Genomic DNA, 20,467 nt, shown 5'->3' on the forward strand with positions numbered 1-20,467 from the left:
AAACATCTACACTCAACAGCTGTTAACTAGCAAAGTGTGATACGCTGTATTTAAAAGATTCTAAGTCTGAGAGAATTGGACTGCAGTTGAAAATGCAGGAAAAAAAAAGTAATCTGCAGCCAGCAAAAAAATGCTTTGAACTGGTTGGCAAAATAAAACACATCCATACAGAGGCTTACAAAATTTCAGAAGCGAACAGTGAAGCAGACTGTATCACTTAACTTTATTTAGGTCAGTTTGTTTATAACTTTCCTCTTATTGAAAAATCAGCTTCCCTTTGAATGCTTATGAAAAATAAGTAGACTTCACTATATTTAAAAACAAGACAAATAACTGTAACACACTGTGTTACACACTGGGAAACTTAGCCTAAATAATCTATTTAGCATTTATGAAAGAGAAGTTGATGTAAAAACACCTTACCAACTGGCTGTGCCACTGAAACATCTTCTCAAAAATCTGCCTGAAATTAGCCTTCATTTATCATGTAACATTTGCATAAACGATGCTGTGCTTGTCTAAGAATAATGGACACTCAATTTGCAAAGGCTCTAGGTCCCTCTTATGTGCTTGAACTTCTACATATTCACACATTTTTCTGCCCTGTGAGATTTAAAATGAGATTTTGACACCGTGCATGTACAGACCTCACCATGTAATTCCCACCAAACTGTTTTGTGCTTATATATCAAGCTTCTTCATTCTCAATGAAGAATATTTGTGAAGGAGCATTAAATGAATAGCAGACAGGTACAATGTGGGTATGCAAGAATGCGAGGATTTCACTTCATCAATATTTTAAGCTGATTTTAAATACAGGAATCACCATCTTTAAACTGTTCTGTGCCTGATATTCTGGTTACTTGCTACCAGAAATGTTTAAAAGGCCAATCATTGCTAACACTCCATTAACAGTTTATTTTTCTTAAGCTAGAATTCAAAATATTTTCCCATAATTTCTATAACAAAGAGAGAATTCACTTACAAAAAAATGTAACACTGCAATCTAATATAAACACACTGAAATGTCAAAAATGATTAAGTCTTTATGATCCAACATACTGCTGAGACAGCAAAATGAAAACCAGGTGGCTTCTGCTGCAGGTCCAGTCAGGTTACACAGCGCTTTTCCTCAAACTAAGCTTTCACAAATAAATATTTCATCATAACTTTACTCTTGAGTATAATAATTCCCTTTTAAGCTTAATGGGCTACACATCGTCTGTTCCAATGCACCTCACCATCTCTGCTGCTCACTGCCTTCAGCACATTCTGCTCCTGGCTTTACTGTTCAGAGAAATAACCTAGAAAGAGAAGAGGATGTACCTGCTTACTTCTGTAACCTTTCATCAGTCTGGCTGCTGCTGAAGAAAACTGTATCAATGCCACTTAACCCATGACTGTAGGACATGACACTGCTTCACAAGGGGGGCTGTCTAAGGTTCATCATAAAGCGCTAATAATGTCACAAGCCTCACTCTCTGGACAAAAGGTTGAAAACACAGACGGAGAACTGCACTTTCATTGCTTGACTATTTACTCTTGGAATTTATAAGAATTAATACTTCTTTTTTTTTTTTTTGTTCATTTGTTTTCCTAAATTTTACAATAAGTGATAAGAGGCTTCACGCTTACATATGTAATTTATCTTTTAGCATCTATTAATCAACTGCATTTCCAGATGTCAGCAAGCAGTATTTTTATCTGACCTAAAAACTGGTTCTGATGCATTTTGCATCCAGTACACCCTATGCATCCTGGTTTATCCAGCACATCATTCTTAGTGCTGGTTTTTACTTTGGTTGTTTTTTCTTTTATTAGCTATTAATATAATCAACTAGATTGGACTCAGGCTTCAGAAAAACACTCTTAACTGAAGACCTTAAAACTGATGTAACTGCAACAGGTGTAATCTAATCCTAAGTCTATGCAGGTGACGCTGGGGACTTAGAAGAGCTGTATGAATAGCATAAAGTAATTAAACAGTCTCCTTTGACCAAGGTGGACAGACTGATCCACTACCACAATCCTCTTGGATTCTTTTTTTATCCAACCCCTCACAATGGCCATGGCAAAATCTTCATTTGTCTGGGAGAATTCATTCATCATGTCTGAAAGCAATCACGTTCTGTAATCACCACTTCTCAGACAAATTACCTCAGCATCTCAAAAATAAGCCTTTGGCACTTCAGAAAATAACTGGTTGTGGACACTGCACCAGCACCATGGGTCACCACTTGCCCATCGCATTGGTTTCCCAACTTCTATATAATTTCCCTTGAATTCCCTCACACAGCCTCTGCAGCCTTTGTCCACTAACCCAAGGAGGCTGCCACACCTCAAGGCCAACCAAGGATGACAAGAAACAGCCCGCATCCCAAACTCTCAAAATAAAATGTGCCAACTTCTTGACGAGGGAAGGATTGGGGACTGAACTTCTAATGAGATCTAGAACTGCACTGTGAACTACATGCAGGTCACTACCACTTCCCACTCCAGACACATAACAAGTTTTTCTATTTCACCTGTTATAGTACAAACGCATATCAGCATGCACTTAGATTCATATTAAATAAAATAAATTAAAAAATAGTCCTTTCTCCCTTCCAAAAAGCCTTTCTGAAGCAGAATACCCCATTGCACACAGCTCTCTCCACAGAAAGAGGGTGAGATAACAAACAACATAATAGAAGTTAGTTCACTGCTTAATGTACTCATGGAAGCTACTCAGGTCATATGGCAACGAACGCGGTATAGAAAAAACATATCCCATTACATTTCATTCTTGATTTGAAAAATACAGATGAGATTTTATTTAAAACTGTTGTGAAAGACAATTGCCACTGAGAAAAAAAGCCCCTTAAGAGATCTGTGGATGAACGTTAAAACATTAAGTGGATGAGTGTTGTATGACATACTTGTTATGTCCAGTGCTATTTCAAAAGATGCCATGGTTATTAGCAAGGGTCCAGCTGCCAGATTTTCTGCTCCAAAAGTCTATATAGGAGCATTAAAACTAACTCTAAAAATAAATCCTAGTCAAAACTTGCTGGACCAACTTGCTTTTCCAAACTGCATTCTGACTTACATACTTTTAGTTTGAAGAAGTGCAAGAATTTAAATGGCTTGAGACAAGATTTGCACACCATCAGAGTTATTCAGGAGCTGGATTTTTTCCTCTCCTCTCCTCTCTTCTCCTCTCCTCTCCTCTCCTCTCCTCTCCTCTCCTCTCCTCTCCTCTCCTCTCCTCTCCTCTCCTCTCCTCTCCTCTCCTCTCCTCTCCTCTCCTCTCCTCTCCTCTCCTCTCCTCTCCTCTCCTCTCCTCTCCTCTCCTCTCCTCTCCTCTCCTCTCCTCTCCTCTCCTCTCCTCTCCTCTCCTCTCCTCTCCTCTCCTCTCCTCTCCTCTCCTCTCCTCTCCTCTCCTCTCCTCTCCTCTCCTCTCCTCTCCTCTCCTCTCCTCTCCTCTCCTTCCTTCCTTCCTTCCTTCCTTCCTTCCTTCCTTCCTTCCTTCCTTCCTTCCTTCCTTCCTTCCTTCCTTCCTTCCTTCCTTCCTTCTTTCCTTCTTCTTTCTTTCTTTTCTTTCTTTCTTTCTTTCTTTCTTTCTTTCTTTCTTTCTTTCTTTCTTTCTTTCTTTCTTTCTTTCTTTCTTTCTTTCTTTCTTTCTTTCTTTCTTTCTTTCTTTCTTTCTTTCTTTCTTTCTTTCTTTCTCTCTCTCTCTCTCTCTCTCTCTCTCTCTCTCTCTTCCTTCTCTCTTTCTTTTTAAAGGAACATTAAAATGACGACAACAACAACAAAAAAACCCCACTCTAATAATTAGTTGAAATACTAATATTTTCAGAAGTAATTAGAAGATAAAATATGATATGAGAAAAGTATCATCTCATGTTTCTCAGATGAGACTTTCTGCAATGCCAAGGGCAGTACATGAATTATTAAAAGAGAGCAGGAGTTAATTCTATCACATGTACTGATCAGTACTTCCACATACAGATACATTAATAATTACTTTTATAATAATGGATTTGTTTCTTGACTCGTAACTGCAATTGTGTGGGAAAAACTCCATTCAATTTAACAGAATTACATCAAAGCACTAGCTTCTTAAGAGCTCTCTTGAAAAAAAAAAAAACAAAAAAACAAAAAAAAACTTTCTTGCAATTAAAGGAATATATGCTACTTTGATGCAATGCAAGTGAAAGACAATGTAAGTACTTCAAAAAGGAAAAAGGTATTTTAGAATATTTTAAGCAATACAAAGTTGATGAAGAGTAATGTAAAAAATATGGATGTTTATGACAATAAATCCTTTACAAATTCACTCTTACAGCTGGGGTAAAATTTGAGGTAATAAATACATTAATTTCTTTATAAAAAAAGGAGGCATATAATTTATTACACTTACTTGTAATACAGATACATCCACTTAAGCATACAAACATATTCTCACACAGTAACTCAGTTCTAACGTCTCTCCAAATTCCTCAATTTAGTCACAAGTTCCATTAAAAATAATACATATATTATGTATATATATATTTAATACATATTTATATTTAATACGTATTTATATTCTGTCTGTAAGGTCGATTCAATTAGCTGCTTAAAAGCCCTTAGTTTCATAAACCTCTTCCATTAAGTTTGTGTGTCATGTGCCATACCTGGAATCATTTCACATTTAATTTATCTATATAAAATCTGATCGCTTGCAGCTCAATGCTGGATGCAGGCACAAAGGCAAATCTTCTGCTTGAAATGGCAGAGTTGGCATTCTCTGATATTTTCTATTAATCTTTTATTACAACCTTCACTTTTTAAAAAACTTTCAGTGTTTTACAATCGACTGGGAAGAAAAGGGTAAAGGAGCTGTTGCAGAAAAGAGGGACAAGAAGCCACACTCTGAAGGTACTTATTTTTATTCCCTAAATGTGTAGAGAAACTAGTCAATTTACTGCCACTTGTTTCCACACTATTTTTCATGCAGTACAATGACCCAGCAGGTGCAAAGCACAGGCTGTCCTTAAATCCACACTTCTGGACTCCCTTCCAGATAGCTTATGCCCCACACAGCTCAGATATTTCACAAGAACCTGAACAATCTGCGACAGGCAAGCAGGTAACAAGTCACTGCAACTGCTGTGGGAGAACCCAACCTCAGCAAAAACAGCATTCAGGTATTTGTACATCAGTAAGGCTATTTAACTTCTCTCTCTTCAGAAAAGGAGGGAAGGAGAAAAACATTCATCTCAAGAACAATCTCAAGGAGGCTGACCTGTGGCCTTATTCGATGCTCCTACGAGGAAGAAAGCTCCTGCTAGCTCCAATCTTACTTATGTAAGAAGTGGAAGACTGGCACTCAATCACTGAAATGATATATGGATATGAAAAGAGTCAAAATAATCAGATAATGGAGGAAGCGGTAGTTGTCTGAGCAGTGGTTGAGCAACATTTGTTAACTAATGGGTGGATAACTACTAAGTTCAGCACAGTGCTACAGCAGTCATTCATAATCTAATCTATTAGTGAAAATGTTGTACACAGTGACAGGATGAAGTTCTTGGTTTAAACAATGCAATCCAATGTTTAAGTTACGAAACTGCCTGGTAATATTCGTTTAAACCTAATTTAAGTCATAAACGTATCTGAACAATGAAAAAAAAAAACAATTTCTATTACAGACACAATACTTGCTTAGAGCAGATCTCACCATTAAGGAAAGGCAAGTGTCTGTTCCACTTTCCGCCTAGTGAAATCAATCTCTTTTCAGACATGAATTGCTGCTGTGGCTGAAATAGATCCCTCTAGCAAATAGAATTCCCTCTAGCAAAAGACTTGGCATTAAAGTTCTCAGCCTCTAATAGATTTAAAATACGTTAGTTTTGCCATTTTTTTTCCAAATAAAGTGTCCAAGACGAGCGGTTAAAGACAAGTGTCTATATCCAAACTCCCACTTTTTAGAAATGAGAACAACTGACTGATTTACATGACTAGTCTAACTCATTTTGCAAGTCTACAAAATAAAGACAGCTATGACAACAAACAAATAGCTATGAGTTCTCAAGGGGTACATATTTTCAGCTGGCAAATTTTACCCTTCATAGCTCTGTCTTAAATAACATTAAAAAAACATCCTCCAAAGGATAATACTTACTTTTATTCTTTTAAACTGAGCAATAGAGATTTATTTTTCTCCCATTTTTTAAAGAAAACTCCTGAACATCTCTTTCACAATCCCAGTGACATCAACACCTACCCCCCAACAAAATTCCAAGACTTCAGCAGTTTATGCACTGCTCTGCTGACGATTATGTGCAATTGAGTTTTCGTGCATGAGTTCCTCCACTGAGATGAGCAGCAGCACACAAGCTGGCAGAAGTTTACAAGATCAAACCCTCTTAAATGTCCCTTCTTCAAGGACACTGTCAGGATTTAACAAATAGCGATCACGATGAAGAATTTTGCAGTAGAGTAGACTTCATATTAGATTACAGAAATACATTAACAGTTCAGATTATATGCTGTTTACTATCTCTAGAATCTAATGAACTTGTCTTTACAAAATATTTTACTCAGTTCTCTATACTGAAATAAGCACAATACATTTTTTGAAATAAAATGCTCTTCATTACACTCTCGTTCACCCCCCTTTTTAAAAACACACGTTAGCTACAACAATGTGCTAGATTTTAAAGCCCTTTCTATGAACTCATGGTCCAGCCTGGGCAGTGGCAGTCCTCATTTTTGGATGAACTCATCCCCACAAGTCTTAGGAAGGTGGGAACCAAAAACACTCTAGCACCCTGAGAACTGAAGGACATCATGATCGTAACTTCTACATTGTAATTGCTCAAGGAAAGCAGGTACAGTACACTAAGATCTCCTGCTTCTCTTTTCTTTTTGGCAATATCATAGTTACTTCAACACTGACCCTTAGGAGGGTAAAATCCTGCCCACCGTCAGCTCAGCTATGAATCAGTATATCCATCTTCATTTTGCCAATTATTTTGTCTAAATTCCCAAGAAACCAGAAGACCCATTTTGAAGAAGGAAAAACACCTGAAGCTTAGTCTTTGGTTTCACCATTTAAAAATTTTAATCTTGAATAGACATAGGAAGATTATTACGTGGGTATTAGATTTTTATTTATTTTATTTTATTTTTTATTTTTTTGTGAATTGCTCCTAAAAATATCTCCTGTATTTCATGATGGAATAGATACTAACCACACTGCAAACTCCCAGCCTGGCACTGGCAGGTAAAATAGCCTCATATAAGTATTACTGTTTAAATATTATGATTAAACCTTCCAAAAGACACCAATATTCTTACATAAATACTGTTGAAGCAAGTGATTCATAATAAATCTAAATTCTTAACCTCTATTAATTGCAAATCGGCAGCAGAGGGAAGATGTGATATGAAAAGTTTGCTAGTATTAAAAACAAGTGCTCTAATCAGCAACAGCTAAATTACTCCAAGAACTGTTGAGGCACAATGCAAAATAAATGTAGCGCTACTGTGGAAAAGCTTACAGACAAGATTATACTTACTGAAAATGCAATTTCAGTTCCCATCAGTTGGCCACAGCAAAGTCCTTTAACCTGATTACACCTTTACTGTGGTGCCTCTGTAACATTTGTCTTCTCTTCAGACTAAATACACAAGCTCTTCTTCTTAATCTAAATCCAATCACAAACCAGTTTCAGACATGCTCCGCCCTTGCAATTACATATTGCTCTTGGTGATCATATTCCACCTCTTTCTTTTCCTCCTTTTCCATGCTGTATCCCTTTTAGTCAATGGACTCCTGGGAACATTATCTCTCATCTCTAATAATCATGTTAATTAGAAATTTTAATTTTGGCATTTTAACAACATGAAACTAGTTTTGACAAATCTTACAATTCCAGAGGCCGTGATAACATAAATGTAAAGCCCTTTTTACATTTAATCCACCTCCAAAAGAACATGAATTCCTAAAATACAAGAACAGAAGAAGTCCTACCACCTTCTGTAACAAAATGAGAGCATCCATGAATGAGAACACTATTAATTGCAAGTGCCAAAGCTCTGTCTGAAATGTAAGAAACAAACATATCCTTTGGCTTTAACAGCTGAAACACTGTGTAGAAACACCGAGGTTTGCCAAGGGCAGCATGTATTTCTTAATCTTCAAAACAACTGCACCATATTTTACATGCAATTTTAATGTTAATAAAAGAAATAAAAGCAAAAAAGTAACAGTCTATTGAAACTGTAGTTTCTGTTTATACTATATAATTAGCACACTCACAGTAAAATCTTAAGTGTGGGTCTGCATGGTTTCATAACACCAGTCTCAGCTTACAGGGATTCTGCTTGGAGTCAACAAGTAAAGCAATAGTATTCAACAAATAGTATTTGTATCACTGACATAGTCAGTGTACATAAGAAACCTTTCCACTAGGTACTGCCCTTCTGTATTAACCCTTCATGGTCAAAAATCTTCAAATGTGTTTACAATGCTGATTTGTTTTGAGTGTATTTGTATGAAGTGAAATAATACGATCTACACCTTTGTTAGTCATGTCTTAAGGGAAATAACAGAAACTGATTACAAAGATTTGTTGTGATACAATAGCAAGCATATTTTCTACAGAGTGGAGAGGACTGTTTTTCTCTGGAAAATGCATTTTCCCCATTTTTAGTCCCCATGGGATCCCTGGCTGTAGAATGTGATCTGAACTCTCCAGGACAGATCTGAAAAATCAACGAGGAAAGAAAAAAACAAAAAACAAACAACAACAACAAAAAACACTAAAACCAAACAGCAATGAGTGGCATTCTCAGTATTTGCACAACTGAATTTGTATCACGATGGTAATTACTGCATATAGGTCTGAATCCTGAATATACTGACTTATGCTTAGCAACCCTGCAAATGACAACATTTTCTGCATACAGTACTGAAGTCATATTAAGGGCCTGACAATGTGTGCAATGCCTCCTTCCATTTTTTTTTTCCTTCTTTAAATTGAGATTTCCAGTTCCACCAGTACTCTCACAAGTTCTCTGTCTATAGTGTACTGTGACGATGCAGATATGCAGTATATATAGCATGTGTCTCAACTGCAGGAGCAAACAGCAAGAATTAATTTGATCTAGATTTTTTGTTTGAAAAATTGAAACAGAATGGAAGCTGTCAAGCCCGGCTGCACAGATCCCAAAATCATGGGAAAATACACTGCTGGCCCTTAGCCAATTATTTCTTGAATTCCTTTCCGTCTTTCCACTTACACTACTACTGGTTAGGGCAGTAAATCAAATACTGCTGTCTGTTTTAAAAATTGGTTGCAGGTTATCCTTAACAAAAAAATGTGAACTCCATTACAGCAACATCCTTCTTTTTTCTTTCTTATTTACAGACACACTTTTTTCTTCCAATTCCCTGTCAGTAGATTTTCCTCTATTTTTTCTCTATTTTTTTGGAATGTTTACTTAACGTTTGACATCTTCTGTTTCCTCTGAACAGTTGAACAGTCAGTTTCTTCCTATTCTTTCTTTTTTTTTTTTTTCCCCCAATTACTCACACAGCAACAGGGGAAAGAAAATAAAACAATAGTAATTTTAAAAACCCTCTCCAGGAAGCTGGATTATAAAACCACTAAAACTGGCAGAATGACAAACACTGGAAAGACATTAGACATCTTGTAAGTTACATTTTGAAGCTAACTAGATTTCAACTTGAGAGTTTAAAAAACAAAAATGAAAATTAACAATGCTGATTTTGAAACTTGTTTGCTCGCTGGACAGAGAGGACCCCAGCAGGAGATTTAGGGGAACATGCAAGTGCACTTGTTTCTTGAAATTTAACAGAAGGGAACACTGAAAAAAAAAAAAAAACAAAAAAAAACAAAAAAAACCAACAACAACAACAACAAAAAAAAACCTCCACACAGATACTGTGATATTATGACATTTTCTTTCCACAGAGACTTCAAAGATTCCACCATTTCACCACTTTTCATAGCCCCTATTTTTCCAGTATTCCAGCACAACTACAGTTGAATCCCCTTCTCATTTCCCACATTTTCCATTTTGGATGCTGACCAAGAAGGAGCAGGCCCTGTGCACCAGAGCTGATGCACACCAGCAGGCTGCTGGGCCTGAAGCAGCATCCTGCAATCTAGCATGGTTCAAGACACAGCCACTGCGCACGCTGTCCTCAGGAAACACTGCTCCACTCTCACAGCACCTCATCACACTGCTTCCAAGCAGCTCTCCTGCTCTGGGTTCGCCAGTCCCTGATGGTGCTGTTACAAATGTACCTGAAAACTGGAAACTTTTACATGTCTATTTCAGCCATTCGTAACTGAACTGAACACCAATACATGGTTGAAGGCAGAATAATCCTGTTTCATGTCACCTTACTCAGCTGCTAAAGGAGGATATTTTCATTCAAGCTGCTCAGAATGGTTTTCTGCCACCTGAAGAAACATTTTCATTTCTAAGTTGTAATACAGAGAAAACAGAAAGGTAACTTAAATCTGGTGAGTCACTAAAAAGCTGTACTTCTCAGCAAGCTTGTATTCCCAACAGTGCTCACAGCTTCTGCTTAAAGTAGCTTTTAAAAAAGGCACTCCAGAAATAATTATGACACAAGTATTGTTGAAAGAAAAATTAAAAAAAAAAAAAATCATAAGAGAAAAGGAGTGGGAGGAGAGATAGGGGGTGTGGGAGAAAATGGGGAGGGGAAGAGGGGAAAAAAAAAAAAAAAGAAACCAGAAGGGAAGTAAACCACGGAAACAATGGGCTCAAGCCAAGGATCACTATTTTTGTACATTAAGTTTGATTTTAATTTTCCATCTTCTATTAACTTACTATATAAATTTTCATAACTAGATTATATGCCAAACACTTCATCAAATGTATTAGGTAAAATATCACAGGCACCCTATTTTATCACGAAAGAGTTTGCCTATGTATTTAATATAAAATAAAATAAAAACAAGTTGCATGTTCCTGACAGACTGCTGCTGTGAAAAAAATGTACTGTCAATAGCTAAAAAAACTGTTATCCCTAATTACATGCATATTGCAAAGCTACATGAAGAACTTTTGAAAAATACAGATTTCATTATAACTTGGATGGGACAAGCAGTGAAGTCATTGTTCAGATAAATGTTACGTTTTCTGTATGTTTGTGCCTTCATCACACCTTGCAAATAAAGCTGTGCTTTGTAGGGCAAAGTAGGAGGTCTGATGTAAAGTGAGGATCCAATTAGTGTGCAAATTTGCATACTACATTTGGAGAAAAATATTATTACTGCAAAATATATATATATTTCATATACACTCTACAAGAACAAGAAAGATATCCTCTAAAACATAATACCTTGAGTGGCTAGTTCTAAAAGCATGTGAATGCTGATGGAGCAGAGTTGGCTGTATTGGACTGACTTTTGGCTAAAAATGTTTGAAGACAAGTATTCTGTAACAACATTCTTTCAGATACCAAAATACAGAAGAAAAAAGAAAAAAGACCACAATCAAGTTTTTTTCTTTTTTTTTTCCAATATTATTATAGAAACAGGTTTGGGTAATTAACATCACCGTCACTCTGTTCGTATTGTGCTACATAGCCTACCTACTGCTCAATCAAAGAATTCCATATTTTTAAAATTCTTTTTAGAAACTACAGAACTTTAATTGCAACTACTTTGCACCAGATTTATATGCTAAACACAACATAACAATGTTGATTTTGCAGCAGTACTTGTTGAGACAAAATTCCCAAGAGATTTCAAGAAACTCATCTGCATAAGGATTGTAGGGTGGTGCACGCAGCACCTTCTGAGTAATCATTTTAACATACACATACTACATCATGTAAATTCATTTTGTCATTTTATATTCTTGGCTTAGCTTTAAACCTTCAGAGCGAAGCCAAAACACGTAAGCATTAAAGAGCACAACATAAAATGCTGTAGGCAACAACCTTGCTCAAATCTGAAAGAGATGGAAATTAACACAACACATACACTTTGTTCATGACTCTTATTTTTGAGGACATACTTATACAGCATCAATTCTTCTTCATGGATACCATATATACTAACACAAGTCAAATTATTTCATTATTGCAAAAAATGTTTCAAAATAATGTTTATGTATTTATATATATATGTATATGAAGTAATATATGTGCTAAGTAGTAAAAAAATTGTAATGTATACACTTAAACTATGAAATTCAGTGAAAACTCAGGCTTATTTTCCAAGTCAAGTCACAATTTTTTTTTAAAATGTAGCAGGAAATTATTACATAATGTAAACTAAGAAAGCATGTAACCAGTGCATTATAAATATAGTATTAACATGACATTTTCTGACATATGCTTTAGCCACTGGAGATTTATCTAAAAACTCATTCCATTAAGTTGACTGCAGATTATCAGCACTAAATGCTTTATAAAAACAATTTTTGGGTATGTAGGCAAACAAACTAATGCTAAGTAAGTCTTAGTTTTGTAACTAAAAGCAGCCAGATTTGCATGAGCAAAAGTGAAAATGAGACGTCTCTCAGTTTCTTGCTATAATGCACACAATTTAGATGTCAGCTGCAAAATGAAAATGTCTTGCACTACGATGATATTTTATTTATGGATTTATTTATTTATATTTTTATTTTTAAAATTCAGACTCATGCCGTGGAGCCAATCATATCATCTTCACACAGCCATGCTTACAAGGCCATCATGCTCTCGCACAGCAATGGCAAGATGGCATCATTTTCTCATATTTTTCTGCCACTTCTGACTGGAATTATCTAAATCAGATATAGATGTTCACAAGCTGCTTGCAAACTGTTGGAATCCTGGCTTCCAAGCTGCAGGAAGAAAGAACATAGTTTCTATGTTTTTCCTGCTTTATAAAAGGAAAAGTGTACTTTTGGCATATGCTCCTGCACAGAATAAAGATTTACCAAAAGGGAAAGAGAGGCTTAAACATTAACAGTGGACCATAAATATTCCTTTCTACTTAAACTTCTTTTCTGAAAAGCAGTGATTTTAAAACTAAAAGAAGGTACACAGATAAAACAATCTTAGTTATCTCTGTTCAGATCCTACTGAAAAAGGCATCCAAATCACAAAAGCTGCCCTCACAACTGGCAGCTCAAACTGACATCAGGGCTGAATGAGTGTGGAAATGGAATTATGCCCCCTCTCCCTGTAGGTGATCCTTATAGATCAGCCTCCCAGAGGGCTGCTCCTCTGCATGATGCATCTGCTCAGCATGCAGAGTCCTTCAGATTGATGCTCGCTCAGCATGACACTATTCAAGAGAGTAAATACCATTTTAAAAATCTTCCCTTTAAACAGTAATTTAAGATAAATGTCTATTTGCAATAGACATTTGCAATAGGAACTCTCTTTGCAGGCTCCTGCTAATCTGATTTAAGTATGATTTTGCTTCCACTCAGGAAGCTTAAATTAATTTAGCTGTTCCTGAACACTATTACAGCAAGATGAAGTATCCAGTGGCTCACAAATACAGCTTCTAGTTCAACCGCCACATTTGCTGTACAGCCAGATTATGCTGATTTTTTTTTCCCTTTTTTTTTTTTCCCTTTGGCTACCATTACACAAGGGATTTATAATATTACAGCTATCCATTACATTCAGTTTTTAGATTTGTGCAAATTGCCTAGAGACTAAAAGGCAGAAGAATCCAGATCCTCATGCATGCTAAATCACAGGCTATGAGAAAATCTTCAGTATATTCCTCATACTGATGAGACTTTGTCAATAATGCACCCCAATACTAAGAAGCCTGACCTGATCTTAGATCTCGCTATTGCCTGCTTTCCAACCCTGTTTGTAGTAAATACAACAAACTTTAAATCCAACAGAACTCGTCAATTGAAAAAGAAAGTTATTAGCATTTCATTTGCTGCATGGAAGCTGACATTCTGGAGAACAAATACTGTGATCAAAAGTCCAAAATAGATAGGCAGTAGTTAATGAAGCACAAACTGAAGCTTCTCGTTGTTTTTCAGAATCTTGCCAAAGAGCGTTTTCTTAGATCCAAGGCTTCCAGAGTTACAAGGACGGCTTCTTCATCAAGTCTGTTTGAAACAAGCAAGCAAAAAAGCCCACCACAAACAAAATCCATTATTCTTTGAAGTTTCCTAACTCAGTGAATTTTATTCCACTGTCCCTTTCAAAATGAATGGTAAATAACAATTGACAAAAAAATTGAGACAAGTTGTAAAGAATGCAAGGGATGTCTAACAAGATGAAGAACACTTCAGAGGGTCCTCCTCGTATGTCAAACCTACTTCACTAGCACTAGCAGAATGGTCTGTATAAAAAAAATCCTGGTGTGGCTAATCTGGTTGGATTTTTATCATTTAAATAAAATAACAAGAAAACTAACAAACAAGAAAAAAAGAGAAAAATACCTATATGTTTCTTAATATCAGTTTGAAACAGGTGGTCATAAGGAATACCTAAGTATCATCACAACAATCAACATCTTAAGTTAAATTGCTATAGATGACAAGATTTTCCTTGCTAATTTTTCATCTAAACTCACAGATTGCTATTTATGGATGGCAAATGTCACTTGATGTTCTCTTTTCTTTACAGCTTTCTTACTAAAGCAAAAATTCAACATGCAGTTCACGAAACGCCTTAAGATCAAGCTGGCTATGCTCCTAGTAATAAAAAATAAAAGTTGCAGTAAAACCTGATATCTGTCTAAAAATTACACCTTAACTCCTCCCCCCTAAAACAAACAGGAAACAACACTATTACCTAATGTCTGAAAATTCAGAGGATATATTCATTCATGGAAAATGTTTTTGCAAGTGAAATGAATAGAAATTATTTCCTCTGTTTTCCACACTGTAAACAAGATACTCGAGCAACTTCTTAACCTCTGCCTTCCTGGAAATAGCTTTTTCTTTTTTCTTTTCTTTTCTTTTCTTTTCTTTTCTTTTTCTTTTCTTTTCTTTTCTTTTCTTTTCTTTTCTTTTCTTTCCTTTCCTTTCCTTTCCTTTCCTTTCCTTTCCTTTCCTTTCCTTTCCTTTCCTTTCCTTTCCTTTCCTTTCCTTTCCTTTCCTTTCCTTTCCTTTCCTTTCCTTTCCTTTCCTTTCCTTTCCTTTCCTTTCCTTTCCTTTCCTTTCCTTTCCTTTCCTTTCCTTTCCTTTTCTTTTCTTTTCTTTTCTTTTCTTTTCTTTTCTTTTCTTTTCTTTTCTTTTCTTTTCTTTTCTTTTCTTTTCTTTTCTTTTCTTTTCTTTTCTTTCTTTCTTTTTTTTTTTTTAATTAGAGAAAGCAAACATCAGTCTTGAAACAGGTAATCTGATTAGTATTAAAATATGTACAATAAGACAGAATCAGACACTCATGGAGAGGCATACTACAACAGTTTCTAGTGTGATTCCCTACTTCCTCTATGCATTCAACTGTATTTTTCAAAGAAGTAAGTTTACTTGCAAGAAGCAAATTCATTGTTCTCTAATCTGACTGTGTAGTTGTAGAACCACATCATCTTTCTGACTGTTCACGTGGCTATGATTGTAAATACAACACTTGTGACCAGTTCAAAATGCAGACAGGATCAAAGGGACTGTACAAAGGCTGCCACATCAGAGTGACAATTACACATTACGTCTCTAACATTAGGCGGATACTTTCAAGGCCACAGCTTTCCTTCAACATCTTCTTTGTATCAAGCTCAGTAACATTTGAAGTAAACAGAAGTTTCCTTCTCAGGAACGCAAGCCCTGGTAATTTCAACATCTGCTCAAAGAAAAGCACTGCATTGTTGCTTTATGTCACAGTAAAAGCATTTGATTTCAAAGACTACAAACAGAAAGTCTTCTGCAAGATGGAAACATTAAGACTCATTACACTGCATTAATTTGGACATTGCTCAAGTCCAGGCTCGATGGAACCGTGGGCAGTTTGATCTTATGGGTGCCCACCCTACCCATGGCAGGGAGTTAGAAATGGATGGTCTTTAAGGTCTCTTCCAATCCAAGGATTCTGAGATACTGTACTTATGACTCCAAGTTCTGTAATACAAGCCAAAGATGAAAGAGAGAAGTAATGCACATAGATGCGTGCTGTGCTACAGGTTAAAAGTAGCAGGCATCTGTATGTCTCCAGATGATTGCATTCTTACTGTGCCCTCTTGGGAGAAAAAAAAAGAGGAGGGGGATGGGGAAATATTTCCCAAATAAGTATATTTCATACTTGCTCATTATACGCCTGAGATCCAAGGGTCACAACATCTCCTGAATGGCTTTCTGACCTCCTTGTTCTAGCTCCCTTTTGTTCTCACATAGTATTTGGCAGAAATAGAAAGCACAGTCAGCACAGTAAGGCCACAGGCTACATAAACTTGCTGCAAGTGGCTCAGAAGTGTCTTTTTTTGGATTACTTCTATGACTGCAACACTCACTAGCCAGTAGCTAACGAATCAGGTTACTAATTTAACAACAAAATTATTCCAGAATGTATAAAACAAAGCAGCTTCCTCTGTTAAGTCAGGCTCAGTTGCCCTTCCTTGTATTACTGCATCTATGTGAAATGCAGCACACAGCAATTATGCAGCATGCAGTCACAGCAAGCTCTTTGAAAGCAGCCATCCTGTTCCACAATCATGTCATGCCTTCACTTAAAATGGATATATAATATTTTTAATACTGTGTCTCTGTAGAGACAACAGAAAAAGCTACAATTACACCATTCAAATGATATTACACCTCCTATCAAATAAAAACCATAAAGGTCCACTAAATTTATTGAACATATTACTTACAGGACTTATGTTCAGAAACGCACTGATGTCTGCAACTGCAATCCACAGTAGTCAACAGCAATGTTTTTTTCTACATACAGGCATGTAACAACAGTTACACAGGGAAAAAAGCCCAACCTTAAAATCCGAAAAACAAATCTGAAAAGAAAAACAGCTATGGTGGTCACTTATTGCAAAATGCAAGAAGAATAGTCTTAACCAGAATACTATGAGGTACTGCCTACTTCTAATGAAACACACATGATACTGAAATTAATTATATCTGTTTTGAGAGAAATTTGCAACAGAAATGTATTCCTCAGTATAGATTCACAACAACTAAGAAACATTACTTCAGGAACTTGCACACCTCACAGTTTGAAACAGCTGCAGCTTTCATATTTCATCTGATGACAGTATCTTTAGGACTTTAAGGCTGACAAACACAAGCAAGTAAGATGAAAAAAAAAAAAACCAAACAAACAAGATATTTTTAAATGCTCAGAAACATCTCTTGATCTATTCCTAGTTTGCCTCCTGACCTTACAATGGGACTAAGAAGACTGAGGGAGAAACTTGATAGACTCACTTTGTTTCTCCTCATCAAATACCCAGAAGGTATCTTGCCTCGCCTTCACTTTTCCTTAAATAAACTTTGGCTGCAAACTAGAACCACATTTTTTTTAATACCTCTTAAAAGCTTCCGGAAACAGATAGATTGTAGTCTTCTGATTACATGGTGGGAGGAGAGGCAAGGAAAGGCTACAAGCTATTAATCCTGCCAATAAAATCCTGAAGCCATAGAAACCTTATAAATCTTCCTAAACCTCATTTTGTCATTCAGTTGCTAAGAGCAATTTCTGTTCGTTTGAAATAAAACGTAGGACTCTGGCCCTTTGCTACTGGCACTGTAGCATGAATATGAAATGATACGAAAGCAATGTATTTCCTTCTCTGAATATATACAAAAGAACATAAAGATACTTAAATTCCACTTGGCACTGCAGCCATCTCCTACAGGAAAACTTTCCATACTAGTGCAAATACCAAGAGGTGCACACTCCCATTACATTGCCACATCTCAGCAGCAACCACAGAGTCAGACATCTGCTGAGCTGCCAAGGTCCTGGGTGGCCAAGAGGTCCAAGTCTACTGCAGTATGTGCTACGTACAGCCTCCTTGCCTTTTAAAAATCAACACCATGAGTGGAGGAGCCTACATCCCTTGTAATAGAAAGTTTCACACAAATACAAGACTCCAATAATTTAAGTGAAACACAGCAGGGATTTAATTTTGATGTTTAATTTACTATGTATATAAAGGATCAAGAGTTTAGGAAAACAACAGACGAACTTTACATTATTTAAAGTAAACAATTTGCATTCTCCCATACTAGAAAACTAACATGTTTGAAAACTGATAAACATGTTCCACTATTCTCTATTCTAGAGCAAAATGACACTATTTGAAGTTGTCATGCTTAACTAATTAGCAAAGCAGAAGGTCCTCTTTTCAGTCTTAAAGCAAAATACAGCTCAGACACAATGAATCAAATAAGGTAGCATACTTACAGCAAAAAATCAGCAGTTTCTAAGTTGATTCTAATTTTTGACTTTGTATTAGACTGATAAGAAATATATTTTTAAAAAAATATGATTTTTTCCCAAGATCTTAGAATCAGAATCATAGAATTGCTCAAGTTGGAAAAGACCTTAAAGATCATCAAGTCCAACCACGACTAGAAATCTGGAGAGTAAAACTGCTGATTTCAAATCTTTTAACCTATTAGCAGATATTGATATCAAAATGGGATGTAAGATTGCATATTTTTTTGCTGTTCACAGGACTGTGTTTAGCCAATGTATCAAAATGCATACAATAATTTGCCACAATATGAGGTTGTCGTAATTTAAGTTTCATTTTGAATACTGTTATGGTTTGAAACACAGCACAGATAAATTGATATTCATCTTGAAGATGGTTGTTTAATCAATTTAAATGAACAGTCAATCTATCAGAAACATTAAATCTTTGAGACTTTTTCACCTCCAAGTTCTGATACAATTTTTCCTTTTCATTCCATACGTGACCTGATATGATTTTGTTAGTCATAAGATGTTAGTATTTTACCTTGACTTAGACACCTTCCTTCAGAAAAGTTAATGACGTCTCCATAATCAGCATCCATTCTTTAAAGGAACTCCTGGAATTCATGATGACTGAATCCATTGGACATTATGAAATTCACAACTTTGATCATGATTTGCACAACATTATTCATTTTTGAAGTTTTCACACATAAAGTTCCTTGATGTATGATAAATTCACAAATGTGAACTGTTGGTGGCAACTGTATTGCCTTCTTCAGAAGTTCCTGTTTTTAGACAGCCACACCCAGGGCTCCATCAGCAGCTATACCAGATATGCTGGCCAAGGTTAAAGAAAAATTACTTTAATGTAATTCCTACTGCTTCATACAAATTCAGAGGTTTACTTCTATCTTTTAATGGCACCAAGGACAGCATTTCTTCAATGACATTGTATTCGCTATCAATGCCTCTAATAAAAATAGCAAAATGAACTTTATTTGTAGCATTAGTATTTTCATCTATCACCAAAGCATAACATTTGAAGTCAGCAGTTTTAATCTCCAGATTTCTAGTCTTTTCAAATTGCAATCTTTGAAAGCTGACAAGATTTCCTGACAAATTAAGCATAGTACCATATTATTTGTCTCCACAAAAAAGTGCTTATCTGCCTCTTTTTCAATGAACACTCTTCTTTCATACATGCTGATTCTTTTTTGAGCTCTGTTTTCTCTCAACACAACATTAGCTAAGCTGAAATACTGTTAGCACCAGTCACTGTGTTTTACTCACCAAATGGCACAGCACATGTAATGTGCAATACACACAGGTATCAACACGACTGAATGTAGTGGGTATGAGAGAGGCAGCACTGCACTGAACCCTTTCCTCCACAGTGTTCTGTTGTCACCTATGCAGCCTGCATTTGAGCTAAAAATTACTAATAATGTTAAAAGTTTACAGTCTTGTGGGGCCATATTACTAGCTGTTGAGGGCAGCAAATACATCTAGTCACTGTAATTTTAAAAGGCACATATAGTGGATTACTGGAATATTTCAGTTTGTTCCCTGTTTAAGCAAGTGAATTTTTGAATATTTTCAAGAATGGGGGAGAATTAAAACCTAAAATGATTATTGATGTATTTGGGCATTTAAGTCACTTTTCATGACCGTTTAAAACAGTCACACTGTGACCAAGATACCACATGATCATTATTAGTAGGTGAACTAGAACACAAAACCACTGAGCTTCTCTATGAGTTGATTTAGTACACCAAGTTCTATACTGCTTTGTACCTAGTAAGAGTGTCACTGCACTCCTTAGGTTACATGAACTTTATATCAGTCTACAGTTTTGTAGGAGAAAACATATAGTGACACTTGCTTTAAATAAATACAATTCATTTCAAGAACACAAACGGCTTTTCATTAGAGGGAATATTGTATTGTAACTTTCATAAGGCAACTTTAAGTGAATCATAAAACACAGGAACATTGAAGCAAAATGTGATATGGAACTAAATGAAAGCTTTGATTCAAAATAGTATTTCACTGTCACAACTGATAGTAGACGTGTGTTCTACCCAAGACCTCACA

At 36.0% G+C, this 20,467-nt stretch overlaps 1 protein-coding gene across 5 annotated transcripts in view; it reads right to left on the reverse strand.

Annotated features, from left to right (window-relative positions):
* The window catches only part of AOPEP (aminopeptidase O (putative)), a 182,162-nt gene that overhangs the window by 28,406 nt on the left and 133,289 nt on the right, over positions 1-20,467 (reverse strand). The window contains exon 14 of one of the 5 annotated variants that reach the window (XM_052701166.1): positions 15,332-19,210. The exons of the other annotated variants lie outside the window; for them this stretch is intronic. Within the exon in view, the coding sequence (XP_052557126.1) occupies positions 19,190-19,210 (21 nt within the window). The 3' untranslated portion in view covers positions 15,332-19,189. Of the gene's footprint in view, positions 1-15,331; positions 19,211-20,467 lie in introns of those variants that run through there. 5 annotated transcript variants of the gene reach the window in all.

Source organism: Tympanuchus pallidicinctus, unplaced genomic scaffold (assembly GCF_026119805.1).
Source record: "Tympanuchus pallidicinctus isolate F22 unplaced genomic scaffold, pur_lepc_1.0 scaffold4, whole genome shotgun sequence".
Taxonomy (NCBI): domain Eukaryota; kingdom Metazoa; phylum Chordata; class Aves; order Galliformes; family Phasianidae; genus Tympanuchus; species Tympanuchus pallidicinctus.